At 40.5% G+C, this 22,421-nt stretch overlaps 1 protein-coding gene across 2 annotated transcripts in view; it reads left to right on the top strand.

Annotated features, from left to right (window-relative positions):
• Window positions 1-5,041: 5,041 nt before the first annotated feature.
• Window positions 5,042-22,421, top strand: part of fer1l6 (fer-1 like family member 6) — a 52,813-nt gene continuing 35,433 nt past the window's right edge. For both annotated transcript variants that reach the window (XM_084954720.1, XM_084954718.1), the window contains exons 1-8: window positions 5,042-5,133; window positions 5,753-5,841; window positions 13,761-13,872; window positions 15,919-15,973; window positions 16,132-16,263; window positions 16,378-16,440; window positions 16,549-16,627; window positions 19,502-19,658. In XM_084954720.1, the coding sequence (XP_084810846.1) occupies window positions 5,766-5,841; window positions 13,761-13,872; window positions 15,919-15,973; window positions 16,132-16,263; window positions 16,378-16,440; window positions 16,549-16,627; window positions 19,502-19,658 (674 nt within the window). In that variant the 5' untranslated portion in view covers window positions 5,042-5,133; window positions 5,753-5,765. The remainder of the gene's footprint in view (window positions 5,134-5,752; window positions 5,842-13,760; window positions 13,873-15,918; window positions 15,974-16,131; window positions 16,264-16,377; window positions 16,441-16,548; window positions 16,628-19,501; window positions 19,659-22,421) is intronic.

Raw genomic sequence — 22,421 nt, 5'->3', positions numbered from 1 at the left:
CGCTGCGTTACTGCGTTACTAAAACCGTGATTTTTTTGCGAGAATGTCTCATGACAGTGACATAAGCGAGTGCGACGTTTGTGACAACAGCTGTGTGCAGATCAATAATGGATCATATATCGAGTGCGGGAGAGAGTATGAGCATGCAGCGTTTAAAGCGTGGAAGTACTGACCTTACTTTGAGTTTGATTCCATAAAAAGTGACAAAAACATTAGTGTCCGTTGTGCGCGGGAAGAAAACTTCTTTTTACACCGAAAAAACCCCCTAAACAAGCTCCGAGTGCACAACGACGTAATGGGAAATTCACAGAGAAACTCGTGGATTCTTCCACTGACCGCTGCGGCACACCTGCACCAGGGTAAACCTCCGCCTACCCAACTCCTGCTTTACAGGTGAAAATAGAGCAACAGGACCGCTAGTCTTTGATTTTATTTACTTTCTGCTGTGTTTTACTTGCATCTATTTGAAAGACTGAGTGTAAACACAAAAAATATTTTATTTTATGTGCTGGAATGTGCAGAAAATAGGTTTAAATGTTAAACTAATTTCTTCAAGTCAGAGAATGGTGCATATAATTTAATTTTTGCTTGATGCATAAAGTTAAAAGATTAAAACTGATAAAACAAGTTTTAAAAAAAAAAGAGACTTTTCCATTTGATTACATTTTGTATGATGGATTATGCAGAAAAAGTAGAATTGGGTTGACAGATCTATCGCTTTATCACCTATTCAGGTTGTAAATCGTGTTTTTAAAAAGTAACTAAGTAACTAAGTAATTAATTACTTTTGACAATAAGTAATCAGTAAAGTAACGGGATTACTTTTTTGGGGAAGTAATCAGTAATTAGTTACTGATTACTTTTTTCAAGTAACTTGACCAACACTGGTGACGCCTTTTGTTTTTCAAAGCTCAGTTATAAAAGTCTGCTCACATTCATTTCAAAGTCTTTAGTCATATCATAGCCAAAAGAAGTTAGAATGAAAACTCCATTTCTGTTCGTTTTTCAGACATTTATAACCACTGTGATGGAAATTTCTTTTGCCTTAGTGTATTGATCATGTGTTTTGACAATAGTATACATATAGATGTATTAGGTTAGATATAAAAGATAGCATCATATATTTGTTTTATATTTTGTTCTGTTAAATTTCCCAATTCTTTCATCTTTGGGCTGAAGGAAGAACAACACTCGGTGTATAAATGCTCAATCAACAATCTCTTTATTCCATATTCCATACAACACTGAAAAAATGTCTAGATGGGAGATGTGGACAGGAGGGTGTCCACCAGATCTCAAAGTGTCTGAGCGTTTCTCACATTCTTATAGCTTCAGCCCCCTCCAAAGTCATAACACCTAAACATCCACATTCTTTCTCTCTCAGTGAGCCTGAGTTATGACCTCGGCTTCCTGTGCAGTATGTTCTGTTCTTTCTAATCAGACAAATAAGGCCATGATTCTCTGAAAACAGCATTTCTTATAAATCAGCAGTATAATGCATCATGAAACTCATTCACAATAAATCAGCAGTCCAATGTAATACAAATCAGTCTAATAAATCTAATAGTTGTCACCTTCTTCTAAGTCAGGAGTATAATGCAAACTAAAACTACATAATGATTTCCCAATCTTTAATCCAAGGCATAATGTGGCCTATAGCCATATAATGATTCAACAATTCTTTGATTAGAAGTATAGGGTGGCATAAAATAGTATAATAATCTCACAGTTCCACACACAGTTATGTATTGTTAGATGTAGACTGGCACACCCAGGCACCATTAGATAGTAGAGATGTTAGGCAGATAGCGAGACCCCTCTCTAACCCTTAGGGAGGAGGGGGCCTCTGAAGCTAAATCTACATGTGACTCTTAAGAGAAAAACAAGGTTGTAGCTCGCTCTTATTGAGGTTGAGGCGCTGAGCTGGGAAAGTTGGGGAATGTTCTTTGTTTCTCACTTTGTTTATAAGGAGCGACTGCAAGAGCTACTGTGCAGAGTGCAAGCTAGTCAGCAGCAACTCCATGTTTGGACCCAACAAGGTGACTGGAATTCGGTTAGCTTTGCTGGTGCTTTAACAGTTGTGAGAAACGGAAAGCCATTCACAGATGGAGAGTATGCCAAAACATTCGTGCTTGATGTTGAACTTTAGAAATACAGTCTTATCCCTCCAACAAGCAGTTTGCGTTTAAAAACAAACTCTTCGTCGCCAACATTAAAACAGGTCATTTACTACACTTTGAAAAACTGGGAGAGTTTAAAGAGGCATGCACAGCAAATGACCCTGCTCAACATCTTGATCGTCAGCAGCTAGCAGGCTTCACATTTAATCTCCTGCAGTCATTCAAAGCGTGCTTTAGAGAATTTTGTGAGCGCACTCGTCTTTTTAAGTGCATCACCCATCCACACAAGTGTGCAGTGGACAGCAAAGACCTGAGTTACATCCCCGGTGTCTCCATCGGAGATTTTGAGCTACAAGCTGCTGACCTGAAGGCCTCGACATGTGGGTGAATAAGTTCAAGTCACTTAATGAAGATTTGGAAAGACTTGCACGACAGCAAGCAGAGTTGGTGAGCAAACACAAGTGGGGAGAAATGAAAAAACTTCAGCCAGCTGAATGTCAAAACTTGGAACGCACTTCCTGTCACAAACCACACACTGCAGCATGTGAGTATTGCTGTACTGACAATGTTTGGCTCTACATATGCATGTGAGCAGTCGTTCTCACATCTAAAGAACATTAAGACCAACCTACAATCGTGTTTAACGGATGGAAGTCTCAACGCCTGCATGAAGCTTAACCTCACCACGTATCAACCAGACTACAAAGCCATCAGCAAAACCATGCAGCGCCAGAAGTCGCATTAATGGTAAGAAGTACTTTATTCATCTTTGGGTAGCAACAGGATAACAACATTATTAAAAAGAATTCACAGACTTAGTGTACTTTAAAAATGTTGGTCTTGCATAAAATACACTCATTTACGTGTATTTAGTTTTAAGCATATTGTGTGGCTCTCACGGACATTTTAAAATATGTGGCGTTCATGGCTCTCTCAGCCAAAAGGGATCCCGACCCCTGCTCTACCAGATCGTTACATGAGGAAACCTTTTGAATACACGCTCACACACACGGGTGTACACAGACACTGTATCTTCCTTGGCTGCTGCCTCGGTCTTTAGTGCTGCTCAGTAACATTCAATATTTATTTACTTTTACTTATATTTATCTAGGTTGCTGCTGTGGTCTTCCTACTGTGTTGTTCTCTTTTTTGCTTGTTTTCTTTTTCCAGCAGCTGATCCAGCTGATTTTTTGTTGTCTTTTCTCACTGTCCCTCTTCCCCTGTTTTTCTTTCCCCTGTCCTATCTCCTGGTCATGTCTGTTCTGTTTGTAATAACTTAAAAGTTACATAATATTTACATACATAATAATTGCATAAAATAAAATAAATTCATTAATTAATTTAATAATAATAATAATAATAATAATAATAATAATAAAGATCAATCACATGGACCATGGCAAAGCCATAATGATCCACTTGGAAAAATAAATCCATTAGCCTTCACACAATGATTGTGATTGCTACAGTGCCGAACGGGACAGGCAAAAAGAAAAGAAAAAATTAAAAATTAGTACAGTAGTAGTTGGCTGAGCAGATGTACTAAGCTTAATAAATGTTTTTGCTAATACTTCATCTTCATGAGAAACTGACCTCACAGTGCATTGTTCTGTCAGTGGTGCTGGTTTCAGTCATTATGCAAATGCACTGTTTATAAGGTTGGAAACCTGCAGTCAGCTGAGACGGAAGAAGAGTGAAAACGCCACGTCCAGAGGAACAGAATCAAATTTTGGGATTTCTTTTCCTGGATGATTGAGCATGCATCAAGACAACACTTCATCTTTTCATTTTTAATCCATTTTTAATATGTCCCTGTTAATATAAATATGTCACATAATACTCAAGTTAGCTATGTCCCATAGTGTTAAGGCTTTTTAATTTTATTCTTATGTAATTATATTTATTATACTTTTTGAGATATTTGTGGTAATGCATAGGATGCATTACAGTACATCAAAATGAGTTTAAATGAAATGGGTAAAATAATGATAATGGGAGATTTTCTAACTATATGTAATAATAGAAAAACATACTTTTATTTAGTGTATTTAAATGGGTAAAAATTTTCACATATGAGCACAGATCATATTAAAATGAGCAGACATTTGTTTCCCTAAAATCTGATGTTCTATTTAATAAAAGGCCACAGTCTAGAACATACATAACAACTACAAGGATTTCTTTGGCATCCAATATAAACGCACACATGCAAAATGTAAATAAAATGTGCTGAATTAGCATTTAGCTTAGTCCGAAATGCTCTAGCTAATATGTAAAAACATAACATGAGCATCTGTCATCATCTGGATGATTGCACTGACAGGGTGTGAGTTCCTCTGTTTACCATGGGTGGGTTTGTTAACTCTCCAAATATCATACATCCTGGTCACATGATTACAAGGTTCAGGATAAGCACACACATACAGTGCTAGATAAACAGCTTTGCTTATGTATTAATTTATTAGCCTCAAATTAGAGACAGTAACTTATTTTCAGGTGACCAGCAGATTAGATTATTTGACATCCAATGACAGATAAATAGAAAAAACAAATATTAGCACTGCTGTCAATAATACTACTACTGCACCTTTACTAGCAGTAAACTAGCATTAGTTTTGCTACAGCTTCAGGTACTTGTAGCACGATGTACGAGGTACATCTGCTAGCATTACTATTTAATGTAAAAACACAAATATTAGACCAAAGAAATTGGTAGGAGGATGCTTCTAAACTTTCATACAGGCCACCAAGGAAAACAGGAATTATCCTGTTTTCCTTGGTGGCCTGTATGAAGGGTTGGTGCGTGCATGAACCACATGCTCTCTCAGTTTTACAACAGAACTTTTTGAACAAACATTTCAACCACCAATCACATAATCGGGCTGCTATTCAATGCGTTGCTTCAACAGCTCTGACTCTGAGTCACCGAAAGCATATAACATGCAGTCTTGCGTGTCCAACTGCCAAAAGTGAAGAGTGCGGTCTTGTGACTAACACTGGATCCCAAACAAAGGTAGGAAACTTCTCACTGCTGCGATGTTTAGCTTATTTGTCTTATTTGAAATTATGAAGCTTATTCTTGAAAATAGAGAGGATGTCTCTCCTGATCCATAGTAGATGGGCGTGAGAGCTAAATCTCACATACTAGTTTTGGACAAGGTCTATGGTTAAACCTCTGTTTCTATGATTATATATTTACTATATGCAAAGGAGTTAAACAGGCAACGATTTTTGCCTTGAAAGTTTGAGTTTAAATGACTTTTTTTTTTTCAGTGAAGCCACATTAAGCAAACACATCAAAGAGCAGTTTAATAGAAATGAATGATAGTTTACATATTTCAGCTTCTCATGCTGCAGGAAAGACATCAAGCCTATGCTCAGTGGCTAAAAACAGATCTTAAAACTGAGTTATTTTACTCAATAAATTAACAATAACATACAATTATATGTTGCCAGTGATCTGTTGGATGTTAAAAGGTTAAAAAAAGGGATCAGACACAAAGATGTATCTGGCTTTTCCTTTGTCTATGCTCTCATGTTTATTAGCTGACCTGCATTTCAACATAAAGATAAAGCTGATAAGGGTAAAAATAAGTCCTGACTACATGAAAGGTTTACTCTCCTGTGAGCAGAAAGCCCAAAAAAATGTTTGGCCTGAAAGTGAAGAAGAAGAAGAAGAAAGACAATGAAGATCTGGTTCTGGCAAACAAGGGAGCCACAGGTAAGGCCTGCAACACACACACACACACACACACGCGCGCACACACACACACACACACACACACACACACGCACACACGCGCGCACACACACACACACACACGCACACACACACACACACACACACACACACACACACACACAGACACACGCACACACACGCACACACACACACGCGCACACACACACACACACACACAGGCACACGCACACACACACACACGCACACACACGCACACGCACACACGCACACACACACACACACGCACACACACGCACACACACACACACGCACACACACACACACACACACGCACACACACACACACACGCACACACCTGCCTCAAACACACAACATCCTTAAAAATATGATGTCGTGCTGTAGATGACCTTACATTAACATATATAAGCATATAAACATCTTAGTGATATTAATGCAAAGTTTCATAAAACTAATAAATACTTAAAAACTGTTGAATGAAGAACTTTTCATGCTCATTATACTTTTTACTTGAAATCAGGAATCCAGAGCCAGTTTGGTCCTAATGGGCTCCCTCACTCTTGAACAGTGTTGGTCAAGTTTAATATATAGTAATTAGTTACTAATTACTTATTACTTCTCAAAGGAAGTAATCCTGCTACTTTACTGACTACTTATTTTCAAAATTAATTAGTTATATTATTAAATAGTTACTTTTTAAAAACATGATACACATCCTGAATGTTATAAAGCAACTTTTTGCACAATTCTATTTATCAAGGTTTGCTGTGTGGCAGGCAGAGGTTGGACCCAAACGCAGGAGGAAACAGCTTTTATTCACTGGCAAAAGCAAACTGAGAAACACAGCACACGAGCAGTAGAAATAAAACAAAAACTCAAACTAGGAAAAATGACCTAGAAAGTGAGGATATGACATGACATGATAAAACATGATGAGTGAGGAACACACAGCTAGTGAAGGATGCGACAAGAAACAGGGGAAGACTGAGGACTTAAATACACCGGATAACCATACGATAGGGAACAGATAGAAACACCGCTGGGACTAATTGGACATAACAGGACAAAGGGGAAGCAAAACTGAACACACTTACATAGGACATGTTAAAACATGACTTAGGCACAGAGACACGACTGCCTGGATACGAAACACAGAACACAGGAAAGACAGTGACTGAAACTAAAAGCTAGAACAACGAATATAACATCAAGAGAACTGTGAAGGTTCTCAGTCATCCAGGTCATCGTAGTCATAGAAGAGCCACCTCCACAGGACAAGACTCAGCTGTCCATCTGCATCTAAAGGTCAAAGGTCACTCTTTCGAGGACGCCAACGTTCACATTTTGGACAGAGAAGACAGATGGTTTGAAAGAGGAGTGAAAGAAGCATTTAGGTCCACTGTGAGCGACCATCTTTGAACAGAGGCGGTGGTTTACGACACCAACTGTCTGCCATCTATAATCCAGTTTTGAGATCCTCCCCAGACGCCTTAACGCCCACTCACATCCTGGGCCATCTGACCTCAGGAAATCACATGATAGGGTGGGGCCAGGTTTCACAATGAGCTCACCCGAAACCCTGGTTGATTGTGACCCACAGCTGTTTTCACACCTTGGCTCATGTGATTAGGTAGAGGATCATCAGGGGGTCCTTTGTCCCTTTTTGGGGGGAAACTCCCACTGGGTTTAAATCTGGGACTCCCCACCATTTGACCTTAGAACTGAAGAAGCTTCTTGGATGAGAGGTGAAACGAAATATAAATGAAACACAAACCACAGGGACACAGACACATTTTTTGCATAATCTTCTGCATAATCATCATATAAAATGTAATCAAATAAAAAGGTCTATTTTTAAAAATCGTTTAATTACTTTTAATCTTTTGACTTTATGGACTCTGTGGATGTCACATTCTTGTGGCAGCGTGCTCGCTGCTCGCTCAGATTTGAAGTTTAATTTTTCTCTGTAGAAAGAAGTTTTCTTCCCCCACAGAGTGCACAGCGGACGCTAATGTTTTTGTCACTTATTACAGAATCCAACTCAAAGTAATGTGATTACTTCCAAGCTTTAAACGCTGCATGGTTGTACTCTCTCCATCACTCCATATTATCCATTGTTGATCTGCACACGTCTGTTGCTGCCACAGATCCACGCTCATATCTCATCATCATGAGACACTCTCACAAACAAAATCACGACAGTTTAGTTAGCTGGTGATTTCCAGCTTTAACATATGGACATTTTCTTTGATAATGACTATGTCATTGACTTTAAGATTTCAACGTGGTACGTGCCACTTCTGTCTCGTAGATATGTTCAGGAGGTACTCTCTTTTCCATATACTTCCAAACCTGCTTCACCTTTTCCTTGCATATAAGTCCTCTTTCACAAACTTTCCTGGTGGAGGCAGTGCAACCTTTGATTTCATCAATATGAGGTGATTGGGAGTTGGAGGTTCAGGAAATTTAGAATCATTGATTTCATCGACGCACAGTGGTCGGCCATCAATGATGAACATCGCCTCATAGAATAGAGTTCTTAGAGAGCTGTCATCTAGCCTGCCTTGGCATTAAGCAATGGTGGCATTGAGAACATTGTGTATGGTTTGAATCTGTCGTTCCCACACACCTCCTGCGTGGCTAGCAGATGGGGCATTGAAGATGAACTCAAACTGTTTATTGGCAAGGAATGCTTCTAAGGCATCTGTGTCACATTGTTTAAGAGACTCTCTTACCCCTTTTTAGGCTCCAGTGACGTTTGTACCCTGGTCACTGTACAACTTGCAAACAGCTCCTCTTAAGCTGATGAAACATCTCAGAGCGTTGACGAAAGAGCCAGAAAGACCTTCGAGCATCTCAATGTTGACTGCACGTGAGGAAAGACATGTAAAGAGGAGTCTTTATCTTTTATGTGTAATGGACGCCGAAACAGTCCACAATACATGAAAGGATCTGAGATTTCAACTGGTTTCTTTGGAAGTTCAGACATGCGTTGTTCTTCTGGTGAACGTCTTAGTTTCCGAACGCATTTGCTAACTAGTTTTGCAACTTCCTTGCTCCCACCAATCACCCAAAATCCCTTCGATCTGATTTTCACGAGAGTTTGGCTTCTACCTTGATGACAAATCTGTGCATGAAAATGAGCAATGATCAACTTTGTGATGGTCTTTCGGGAGGATGATGGGGTGCTTAAGTCCCTGACAGAGTGTTGACTTCTTCATTCTTCCTCCAACACGGAGAAGTCCTTGATCTAGTACTGGATCTACTCTAAAGAGGGGACTTGAACTCAGAAAGGTTATCTCCCACCTTCAACACTTCCATCTCTCGAGAAAATGCCTGCTGCTGAAGAAGCTTTATTATTGTGTCAGCAGCTGTTTTACGTTCATCTACTGTTACAAAGTTGCCATACTGAGCTTTACTGGATTTTAATCTTTTTATCCTTGCAACCACTTTAAGGAGCATTAACCAGCTTGAAAACCTTGACAAACGGCTGAGGATATTGTCTTGTTCACCTTGAGTTGCGAGAGCTTTGACTGCTTTGACTTCTGGATCCCCTACTAATAACACAGGTGAGGGGCTGGGTGCATATGAAATGTCATGTTCCCACAGAAACTTTGGACCAGACACCCAACAAGTTGACATGATCTCTGATGCACTGAGCCCTAATTAACTGCATATGATTAGCAACAAAGACGTGGAACCGTCGTGCTTCATTGTTAATATAAGCTAAGACTACTTGGGAGTCAGTCCAAAAGAACTCTTCATCAATGTGCATCTAAAGCTCTGCTTTTAGCATGCTGCTCATTCTGGCTGATGTGACTGCGGCTGAGAGTTCCAAAAATGCAGTTCCATCTTTACAATGTCTGTTAGTTCTGGTGGGTGGTAACATCTAGATACCGCAACAAATTTTAATCTTTCCAATCCATCTTTCCAGTCCTCCCACCGTGAACATAAGTTGTCAGGAAGGGGGTCATCCCATTCAATGCCTGGGCGACACACTTCCTGTAGGATACTTTTGTCTGTATAGTGAAGGGAGCTACGAACCCTAGTGGGCCGTACAGGGATGAGATGACTGACAGTACGCTCCGGCGAGTAGGAGGTTGGTCCTTAGTGTTTATATTGAAACTGAAAGTGTCATTTTTGATTGACCACTGGATGCCGAGCACATGGCCCTTATCTGTTGTGTCAGGTTTGAGATTGAGCAGTTCTGTGGTGTCTGCTCTGTCTGAGGGTTCCAGCTGGGAACGCGCATCACTTTGGTTTGAGTTGAACTTGTGCAGATGTAGACCGCCAAGTCTACAAAGCGCTTGCGTTTCGGTGATGAGTTCTTGTGCCTCTTTAACTGATGGGACACAAATTAGACCATTGTCTACATAAACGTTCTGTTCAACAAACTCTGGGGCCTTAGGATAGTCTGCTCTGTGCTGTTGTGCTAAGTATTTCAGGCCCAAATTAGCACATCCAGGGGATGAACTGAATAGATGTACAGCCATTCTGTATTCTCTGGGTTCTGTGTCTAATTGTCCATCCTGCCACCACAGAAATCTCAGATAGTTGCACATGTCTGGACAAACAGCGAACTGGTGGAACATTCTCTTGATATCACAGATTATGGCTACATTTTCCTTTCTGAAACGACAGAGTACCCCCACCAATGAGTTGATCATATCTGGACCTGTGAGAAGAGTGTCGTTTAATGAGACACCGAGAAATTTTGCTGAACAGTGAAAGACGACTCTTAGCTTGGCTGTTTTTTTTTTTTTTTTTGGGTGATACACCCCATGGTGTGGGATGTACCATGCAGTCTCACCATTGGTCAAAGGAGGGGCTAATTCTGCATCACCACTGCTGATAATGCCTCTCATAAAGGAACAGTAATGTTCATGATACTGTTTATCAGCCTTTAGCCTTTTCTTCAGGTATTGCAGTCGGACTGTTGCTAGCTTCTTATTGTTGGGAAGAGCTGGTGGATCATTGCCCTTGAAGGGAAGTGGCATCTCATAGTGCCCATCTGGTCTTTGCTTTATTGCATCACTGAGGATTTGTATGAAGCGAACATCATCCTGAGATACATACTTATCCTCATAGTTTCTCTCATTAGAGTCAGTCTCTAGGACTTTGAGTACGTCTGTGGCTGATGGTATGGGCATTTCTTTGACTGTGATCCTGTGCACGTAACTCTGGTTACCTTCTCTGTCTAGGTGGGGATTACCAGAACCAATAATACTCCATCCGAGAATGGTTCTTTGTGCAAAAGGTTTGTTTATTTTGCCTGTGACGATCTCTAGGGGACGATCTCTAGGGGGGTGAACTCCCAACTCTTGGGAGTTGGGAGTTGGGAGTTCGCCTTTGTTGGGAGTTGGGAGTTCGCCTTGTAATCGGAAGGTTGCCAGTTTGAGCCCCGGCTCGGACAGTCTCGGTCGTTGTGTCCTTGGGCAAGACACTTCACCTACCGCCTACTGGTGTTGGCTAGAAGGGCCGATGGCGCGATATGTAGCCTCGCTTCTGTCAGTCTGCCCCAGGGCAGCTGTGGCTACAACTGTAGCTGCCTCCACCAGTGTGTGTGAATGGGTGGATGACTGGGTGTGTAAAGAGCTTTGGGGTCTCTAGGGGGGGCTAGTAAAAGCGCTATACAAATACAGGCCATTTACCATTTACCATTTCAAGGTGTGGCCACTGTAGTGCCGTTTCCCTGGTAGGGATATGAGACTTGTCAACTGGGATAAAGTCACGAGAGTAGGCTTGATCTATTCGGACACGAGTCTCAGAGTCAAACCCACGCACCTGTAAGTTGTTGGCAAGTTTACTGGCAACAACTGTGTCAACAGAAGTCATGGTGCTAAGCTTTAACTGCACTGGTTGGGCGTCTACATTTAGTTCTGAAGCCAAATCCTCTAAAATAAATGATGAGTCACTCTGGGTGTCAAGCAGGGCATATGTAATATTTCTTTCTGCGGCTTAGATGCAACTGACTACTGGTACTATGCTGGATGTGGAGGATGTTTTCCTTGTTAGTACATGAGTCACCACATTATGCACTTCCTTGTTTGCACCTTCAGCTGGGGATTTAGAATTTTCAGTTTTCCTTTCTTTATGTTCATTCACTCTGTCTGTGTGTAGACAGGTGGGGTGACGCCGACCACAATTACTACAGGAGTGACGTCCTCGGCATTCTTTGGTTACATGACCCCTTCTCAAACATCCAGAGATGATTTTCCTGGATGAAAAATTTCTTGTCATCACTAGTTTTCACTGCGAAAGCAGGACACTTAGCTATGCCATGCGATTCTTCTTTGCAAACCAAACATGGGGGTTTAGGTCTAGAGGTGGATGCTGGGGTTGGTGGAGACTTTGGTTGGATGGTGGTACTGAGTGCCTTCGCTCTTTTAACGTGCCGCTCTTCTGATGTCTTTTCGCTCATTAGGAATGGTGAGGCAACAGGATTACAAACTACTTTAGCTTCGTTTTGTATGAATGTAAAGCGAGCGAAGTTGGGGTAGTCTTGGCTTTTGTCTAGCTCCTCCACTACAATGTGGCTCCATCTCTGTATTATCCAATCAGGCAGTTTTCATCATCATGGCTTTCAATCTCATTTTGAGCGCTAAGGGCTCTTACTCGTGCAGCTGCTACTTTCACTTCACTGTCTGCCTTTAACTGTTGAAGTTTAGTCTTCTATTCCTCCAACTTTGCCTTTGTTTCCACTTCCTTTTTTCCCGACTCATTTTCCATTTGGCTGATCTTGGTTTCCTGTGCCATTATCTCTTGTGTGACCTTTGCTTGTTCCACTTTGGCTGCAAGTTCAGCTTCTGCTTCCACCTCACGACTGCCAGTGGAATCTGCCTTTGATTGCGCAAATGAACCATCTGGGAACGACGTTTCAGTTTGTCTATCACCAAACAAAGAACCATAGACCCTTTTGTTTAACATCAGTCGTACTCTTTCCTTTTCAAGGCGATCATTAAAGAGCTGATCGATATTTTCATGCGCTTAGCAATAACTTCACAAATGTTGGTTGTAAGCAGAAGCTTCCATTCGTTTATCTATGTCTGGCGTCATGGATTGGCTGTGGCAAATGGGTTCATAATGCTGTTGTACTACAGCGTGCTTGTCTCTTATGTCATGACTGGCATTATTTAGCTCTTCAGGTGAGCAGAAAGTTTTTAGCTTTGTTCTGATTTCTTTAGCTGCCTTCTTCCAAGTGTCATAAGCTTTGTTGAATGCCGTCTCATTTTTCTTTGCCTCATATTCCTGCATTTCTTTACCTTTTCAGTTATATGCCTTTCACGATTGCTGGATCTTACTCCTTGTTGCTCTGAGTCGTCAGCTTCTTCAGCAGGGTTCAACATTTTGTTACTGTAATGTGTATGTTGTTCTATGTGATGACGTCTGGACTTAAATTTAAGTGAGTGTTACTCACGTCTCACATCAGACGTTTACACCATGTAAATAAACAGATTAGCACCCACATATTTGACAAATGTAACTGTAAATACTGCTGATATACCACAACGTTACTTTCAAGAAGAATAAACCCATTTTAATTTTTTCACTTACATTTTGAACAGATGCAAAACTTGAAAACCTGAGAACTTTCATCTCTAAACGTTTAAGATCCACAAATGAATTATAAAAATAAGAAGGAATTGAAAATACCACGAGCAGCTTTAGGGTTATTTTTCAAAAAGACTAAATGAATTGAATAATAGGCAGCAGAACTGAATTAAATGAAAGCATTACAATAAACTAATAAAGACATGTGGCAGAGAGAAAGGAAAAGGGATGGGGGCACTCATGCAACAACAGTATATGCACATGGTTTTTCATGTACACACAATTCCACCAAACTATCACTACTGACTGGCCTTTAAGATCTTTTCAGTCAGGAAAGAATCCTGAAATTGTTTGTTTATGCTTATAGACAGTGAGGTGGAGGCTGCTCCTGAAGCTTCTTTCCTACTGGAGGGAGAAAACACTGACGATAAACCAAAACAATCCGCACCAAGAACCAGAACAATCCCGAACACCAACAGGTACGAGTTTTCATGCTTACAGTACCAATCAGATTATCTCTGTCCAGACAGGTGTTTCCACGGTAACACTTCTAGGAAAATATTATGCGTCAGTGGTGACTGGTGGTAACAACATTTTGGGGTTGGAACTGGGTCAATAAAAGAAGATGTTATGAACCTGACAATGGGGGAAATAATCCTTTCCTCTCCCACTGAACTGATAAGTTAGCTCTCTGAGAAAGAAATGAACAGTCTCTAATTTTATGGTAGTTTCATTGTATAACATAAAAGTTATAAATTGTTGGTATGCACAGCGGTACAGTGTTTCTTGTAGTTGGTCACCAGGTTTGCATCCATCTCAGGAGGGGTTTTAGCCGACTCCTCTCTCTACAGATACTCTCTCCTGTAGACTTCTTGAAAGCTGCTCTGCAACTCGAAGCTTCAGCTCCGCCACAAACCTTCATGTGGTGGGTGGGAGGTATTGTCCAGCATTGTTCTTATACTGGACAACATTGCCCTCTGCAGCAATTTCAATTCAATTCAATTTTCAATTCAATTTTATTTATATAGCGCCAAATCACAACAAAAGTCGCCTCAAGGCGCTTCATAGATACAGAGAAAAACCCAACAATCATATGACCCCCTATGAGCAAGCACTTTGGCGACAGTGGGAAGGAAAAACTCCCTTTTAACAGGAAGAAACCTCCGGCAGAACCAGGCTCAGGGAGGGGCGGCCATCTGCTGTGACCGGTTGGGGTGAGAGAAGGAAGACAGGATAAAAGACATGCTGTGGAAGAGAGACAGAGGTTAATAACAGATATGATTCAATGCAGAGAGGTCTGTTAACACATAGTGAGTGAGAAAGGTGACTGGAAAGGAAAAACTCAATGCATCATGGGAATCCCCCGGCAGCCTACGTCTATTGCAGCATAACTAAGGGAGGATTCAGGGTCACCTGGTCCAGCCCTAACTATATGCTTTAGCAAAAAGGAAAGTTTTAAGCCTAATCTTAAAAGTAGAGATAGTGTCTGTCTCCCGAATCCAAACTGGAAGCTGGTTCCACAGAAGAGGGGCCTGAAAACTGAAGGCTCTGCCTCCCATTCTACTTTTAAATACTCTAGGAACAACAAGTAGGCCTGCAGAGCGAGAGCGAAGTGCTCTAATAGGGTGATATGGTACTACATGGTCATTAAGATAAGATGGGGCCTGATTATTTAAGACCTTGTATGTGAGGAGCAGGATTTTGAATTCAATTCTGGATTTAACAGGAAGCCAATGAAGGGAAGCCAAAACAGGAGAAATATGCTCTCTCCTTCTAGTCCCTGTCAGTACTCTTGCTGCATCATTTTGGATTAGCTGAAGGCTTTTCAGTGGTTTTTTGGACATCCTAATAATAATGAATTACAGTCGTCCAGCCTGGAAGTAATAAATGCATGAACTAGTTTTTCAGCGTCACTCTGAGACAGGATATTTCTAATTTTAGAGATGTTGCGCAGCACTGCTGTTAGAGAGTCCAGCTCTACACTCCAAAGGGTTACTGTCCTTAAGGATCAGTTTTTTTGAGTATCTTAGTGACCCTCAACATGCTGCCCAGCTTGCAACAGCACAGAGGATAACACTGGAGTCTTTTAGCCTCCATTTCAAGATTGTTCAAAGACGTCCTACCAACAGTTAATCTTAAATATGATCAGCCTGTCTATGCTATCAGCTACGTACCACAGGCTTTCAAGCTGGCGGTAGTTAAACCATTACCTAAAAACCCATCGCTGGACTCAGGTCTCTTAGCTAATTATAGTCTTACTTTACATTTATCTAATGTTTTTCTGGAGTTTTGGTTGATGTCCTTCTCCATCAAAATGAAAATACTATAAAAATTGGAAATTTTTAAGTTTTTGGAAGTAAGCCAACTTAAAAATTCAGCAGGTGATCAAATAATTATTTCCTTCACTGTAGTATTTAATTGTAGAAACAATAGCCAATTAGAGAAGTAACCGTGTGCCTAAATACACCTGAACTGTGTTTCTCTACTAGCAATAACCTCATTTGTCTCTGACTCTCTTTCCATAGGTCCAAACTGAATACTCGCATTCAGGACAGTGAAGCGAAACCCCAGAGCTTCCAGGTAATCACATCCACGACTAGATGTGTTTCTTTTAATGTACTGAGAAATGTGAGTGCTGGTATTTCATATTTTCAGTTGTATGTAAACTGGACAATTGTCTTAACCCTGATGGGAACACATGCTCTAATAACACGTGCTATTGTTTATCTGGCTCATAGATTGCCATTAATATCACAGAGGCCAGACAGCTTGTGGGGGAAAACATTGACCCGAGCATAGTGATAGAGATTGGTGATGAGAAGAAACAGACATCAGTCAAGGAAGGAACCAATGCTCCTTTTTACAATGAGGTAAAAAATAAAAAGAAACAAAAAGAACCCATTTGAACCACCTGTGCTTCAGTACAATAGTTTACTGTGCATTAACACAATCTGTCACCCTGTCCTGTCATTTCTTTCCATCAGTATTTCGTGTTTGACTTTTTTGCCCACAAAGATGTCTTCTTCGACAAAGTGATCAAGCTGACGGTGGGTAAAGACTGCAGCGATACGTTTCTGGCATCCCTAAATGATTGGTTCAAAAATCCAGTGTTTAGCTTTTAAGTGATTTTAATTCTGCCTTCATTCTCTCTCCAGGTTTTACACTCTAAAATGCTGAGGAGTTTCTGTGTTGGATCCTTTAAGTTAGATGTGTGGACAGTCTACAAACAGCAAGGTATCCTAAATTTTTAATATGCAATATGTTGCCAAACGTATCATACACACCAATCCAAATAACTGAATTCAGTTATCAGCATGGAGACTACAAACATTAGAAAACAACTTAGAACAACCCGTTCTTAGTAAAGTCCAGTGTGAGACGTTATCAATATTAGTTAATTAATGTTATTTGAAAAGTAATCATGTACAATATTAACACAAATGTTGCCGTTCAGTGCATTTTACCAAAGTTAGCTTAAGCTAATTTGCATCAGTATAGTCCCTTGCGAGGTCAGGTGATAGGATGCTACCTGTGCTACAAGTCCAGTCATGAAATTTCCTTGCTACTAAATATTCCACAATTAACTTCAATTCAATTCAATTCAAGTTTATTTATATAGCGCCAAATCACAACAAAAGTCGCCTCAAGATAGCAGTCTTACATATTTGTTTAATATGTGCGTTGAAGGACATGTCCTGGTCAAAAATGACTCCAAGGTTCCTCACAGTGTTACTGGAGGCCAAGGTAATGCCATCCAGAGTAAGAATCTGGTTAGATACCATATTTCTAAGCTTTTCAGGGCCGAGTACAATAACCTCAGTTTGATCTGAATTAAGAAGCAGAAAGTTAGCGGCCATCCAGGTCTTTATGTCTTTAAGACATTCCTGAAATTTAACTCATTGGTGTGTGTTATCTGGCTTCATGGGCAGATAGAGCTGGGTGTCATCTGCATAGCAGTGTAAATGTATGCTATGTCTTCTAATGATGCTGCCTAAGGGAAACATGTATAATGTAAACAGAATCGGTCCTAGCACTGAACCCTGTGGAACTCCATAATTAACCTCAGTGTGTGAAGAGGACTCTCCATTTACATGAACAAACTGGAGTCTATTAGATAGATATGATACAAACCACTGCAGTGCAGTACCTGTAATACCTACAGCATGTTCTAATCGCTCTAATAGGATATTATGGTCGACAGTATCGAACGCTGCACTGAGGTCTAGCAGGACAAGCACAGAGATGAGTCCACTGTCAGAGGCCATAAGAAGATCATTTGTAACCTTCACTAAAGCTGTTTCTGTGCTGTGATGAGCTCTGAAACCTGACTGAAACTCTTCAAATAAACCATTCCTCTGCAGATGATCTGTTAGCTGTTTGACAACTACTCTTTCAAGGATTTTTGATATGAAAGGAAGGTTGGAGATTGGCCTATAATTAGCTAAGACTGCTGGGTCTAGAGATGCTTTTTGAGTAAAGGTTTAACTACAGCCAGCTTGAAGGCCTGTGGTACACAGCTGATTATTAGAGATAGGTTGATCATATTTAAGATTGAAGCATTAATTAATGGCAGGACTTCTTTGAGAAGTTTTGTAGGAATGGGGTCTAAAAGACACGTTGATGGTTTGGAGGAAGTAATTATTGAAGTTACCTCAGAAAGATCAATTGGAGAAAAAGAGTCTAACTTAACATCAATGGTACTAAGAGTAGCTGTAGATAATATTACATCTGTGGGATGATTATTGGTAATTTTTTGACTGGCCTGCACAGGGTCCTGACCTCAACCCGATACAACACCTCTGGAATGAGTTAGACTGGAGAAAGTGAGCCAGGCCTTCTCTTCCAACATCGGTGCCTGATTCGCAAATTTGCTGTTGGAAAACTAGTCAAAAATTCCCAGAATCCAAATCAGAATACTTGGTTATAGTTGCTCAAGACAATAAAAAGAGTAACAGAATGAACTAAATAAGTATTACAACATTATAAAATATATGAAATAGCTCTAATATATACAAGTAGCTCAATTATAAATATCCAGAATATTTCAGGGATTAAATATGTATGACTCATATTTTACTATAAAGTGTAACACCTAATGAAAAAACATCATGGAGTAGGTGCGAGGCACTCTCCAGCACCTGGACAACATCCGCCTCTCCAACACCGCCTTAAGGGAGTCCAGCTCCATGCTCACAACATTACTGGCCCTGTGGATTAGTTTATTGGGTCTGTTAGCATCTGTAACCCTCAACACTCCTAAACCCTGCAGAAAGCTTTCCTACAAGAGTTGAAGCTATTGTAGCTGGAAAGGTTGAGCAACATCCTATTAACCCCTGTGGACTAAGAATGAAATGCGCTTCTGGAAGAATGGTCAAAAAATTCACACAAACACATTTCTTCTGGAAAGCCTTCCCAGAAGAGCTGAAGCTGTTACAGCTGTAAATGCTGGGCCAACACCACATTAAGCCCTGTGGTTTTAGAATGGCATGTCTCTCACTTTAGGGTGGATGTAGCTCACGAGGTAGCGCAGATGATCGACTTTAGGGAAGGGTGGTGTTTCATTCACTGGCTGCTCAGGTCTTCATGCCAAATATCCTTGGGAACGATACTAACACCAAGTTGCTCAGTGTGTGCGAATGTTAGATAGAAAGCACTTTAGCACAGAAAAAAGTGCTTGTATGAATGGGTGAAAAACACATGATGTGTAAAGCGCTTGGAGTGCTCCGAGAGAGCAGGAAAGAGCCATATAATAATCAGACCATTAAGTTCATAGGTGTGTGAAGACAGACGAGGGAATAATTTTGGCAACATAGCGTATGTAACGTAACTTTTCTAGTGGAGAGTTTTAGCAGTTTGGTCAAGATAAAGGCAAAGCAGCCTTTCTGTTTGCTTTGTGACGAACTCTGACCTGTTTGACTGTCACAAAAAACAAACCAACAACAAGACTCAGTGCCAAATTCTAATGAAGTGATCTTCTACAGAAACGTGTTTGTGCCAACTTGGCACAGACTCATATATTTCTCAGATAATTAATTTAATTGATTTAATTTCATTTATTTAATTTACCTGTTCATAAATCACACTAGTGTCTCTTCCTTACTCCTGTAGGTCACCAGTTCATCAATAAGTGGGCAATGCTAACCGAATGTGGTGACATTAGCACTGGGGTCAAAGGTTATATCAAGTGTGACATCAGCCTTTCATCGAAGGGAGATACCATGCAGCCAGGACAAAAAGCAAGTGATGCCGAGGAGCAGATAGACAAGTATGAACCATCTTTTTAATGTCATTCATAATTTAACTGACCAGATGTTTTTGTAGAGTTCGTAGAAAGAAACATAAATTGTCTGTTTGTTTGTTTTCAGTCTAGGATCCAGTTTTGAAGATATCATTTTCAATATGTCTGTGAAGGTTCTCAGTCATCCAGGTCACGGTAGTCTAAGGAGCTTGGAAAGAAAAGTCAGGACTTCTTTAATAATAATGCACACAATTATTTTAGATTTCCATATCACTCCCACTGGGTTTAAATCTGGGACTCTCCACCATTTGACCCTAGAACTGAAGAAGCTTCTCAGATGAGAGGTGAAACGTCTTCAAGCAACTTAAGGAAGTCCAGACGCTTTTCTTTCCAAGCTCCTTAGACTATCATTTTCAAATTTTGTGTGATGGTAGATGCCAGTACCAGCTCGAGCTGATTTAATTTTTCTGAAAACCAGGTTAATGTCAAGGCCACCAAAGATTTTACATTACCCACAATTTTTATGAACATCAAAACAATATACTATGTTTTGATGTACATGAGTACCGTTGGTTGGCAAAGCATTTGATCTTCACCTTTATTATAAATGCTAAAAGTCAAAGTAGACCTATATTGAATAATATATCACATGACAGGGCATGGAGAAAGCTGCAAAACACCTCCCAGCCCACTGTTCCATCAGTGGGCTGGTTTCAGTCATTATGCAAATGTACTGTTTATAAGATTGAAACCTGCAGTCAGCTGAGACTGAAGAAGTCACCTGGATGATGACGAAAGGTTTCTCCCACTGGAAATGTCCAGATGAACAGAATCAACTTTTGGAGATTTACTTTCCTGGATGATTGAGAATGCATCAACACACTTTTTTTCAGTACAAAGCCCTACAATGTTACACAATTCCATGAATATATCTTAAAGTCTAAAGTTTTTACTGCTTATAGAAGCTAAAGATTTCATTCAAGTTGCTCCATTCATATGAGTAAAAAATTACACCTGTTTCATTTTCATTTTAGAATGTAACGCTTCAAAGTCATAGGTAGAAGGTCCAGGTCAGACGAATTAGGAAAATCTTTCTCTTGAATCATTTCCAAACGTTAGAGCAATATATTTATCATTAAGGGACACATTTTTTCAATATAACATTATTTAACATTATTATTTGACTTCATAATGACAATTAATTAATATATTACTCTAAATGTCCATGTTAACAATGTTGACATCACCTGATCTATGAAAATAATGCACATCATTATTGGAGATTTCCATATCACTAATACTTACATCAGCATAAAACATCAAGGTCTTAGTATAGTTGTTGTATAGTATAGCACTTCTTATCCTCCCGTACTTTCCCGTATTAAGACACATTTTTTAATGTCATTTATGTAAATAAATCAGTCAAGGAGATGCTGTGAGCACCACTGTGCTTACGTGAAAAATAAACTTGACTGTTGTCCACATCACAATGAAAAGAAATATTGTTCTTCTGGAAAATAGTGCCAAGTGGCACCTGGTACAAAGACAAAAGGTGGTCCAAGAATGGAAACTTATGGTACTCCTCAAGGGAGGGAAGCAGAGGTGCAGCTAAAACTATCAGTGCTGACACAGAAACTTATCAGAGAGGAAGGACCTAAACCATTGGAGAGCTGAGGCAGTGATGCCCACCCACCAGTCATGATCCACAGTGTCAAAGGCATCAGTAACATACAGTGGCTTGCAAAAGTATTCGGCCCCCTTGAACTTTCCCACATTTTGTCACATTACAGCCACAAACATGAATCAGTTTTATTGGAATTCCACGTGAAAGACCAACACAAAGTGGTGCACACGTGAGAAGTGGAACGGAAATCATACATGATTCCAAACATTTTTTACAAATAAATAACTGCAAAGTGGGGTGTGTGTAATTATTCAGCCCCTGAGTCAATACTTTGTAGAACCACCTTTTGCTGCAGTTCCAGCTGCCAGTCTTTTAGGGTCTGTCTCTACCAGCTTTGCACATCTACAGACTGAAATTTTTTCCCCTTCTTCTTTGCAAAACAGCTCCAGCTCAGTCAGATTAGATGGACAGCGTTTGTGAACAGCAGTTTTCAGATCTTGCCACAGATTCTCGATTAGATTTAGATCTTTATTTTTAGGGTCGTTGTCCTGCTGGAAGCTGAACCTCCGCCCCAGTCTCAAGTCTTTTGCAGACTCCAAGAGGTTTTCTTCCAAGACTGCCCTGTATTTGGCTCCATCCATCTTCCCATCAACTCTGACCAGCTTCCCTGTCCCTGCTGAAGAGAAGCACCCCCAGAGCATGATGCTGCCACCACCATATTTGACAGTGGGGATGGTGTGTTCAGAGTGATGAGCAGTGTTAGTTTTCCGCCACACATAGCGTTTTGCATTTTGGCCAAAAAGCTCCATGTTGGTCTCATCTGACCAGAGCACCTTCTTCCACATGTTTGCTGTGTCCCCACATGGCTTGTGGCAAACTGCAAACGGGACTTCTTATGGTTTTCTGTTAACAATGGCTTTCTTCTTGCCACTCTTCCATAAAGGCCAACTTTGTGCAGTGCACCACTAATAGTTGTCCTATGGACAGATTCCCCCACCTGAGCTGTAGATCTCTGCAGCTCGTCCAGAGTCACCGTGGGCTTCTTGGCTGCATTTCTGATCAGCGCTCTCCTTGTTCGGCCTGTGAGTTTAGGTGGACGGCCTTGTCTTGGTAGGTTTACAGTTGTGCCATACTCCTTCCATTTCTGAATGATTGCTTGAACAGTG

Source organism: Perissodus microlepis, chromosome 16 (genome assembly GCF_051167445.1).
Source record: "Perissodus microlepis isolate ML-2025 ecotype Zambia chromosome 16, ASM5116744v1, whole genome shotgun sequence".
NCBI classification, from domain to species: Eukaryota; Metazoa; Chordata; class Actinopteri; order Cichliformes; family Cichlidae; genus Perissodus; species Perissodus microlepis.
Note: the sequence above shows the minus strand (reverse complement) of the source record. Positions and strands in the feature narration are given on the sequence as shown.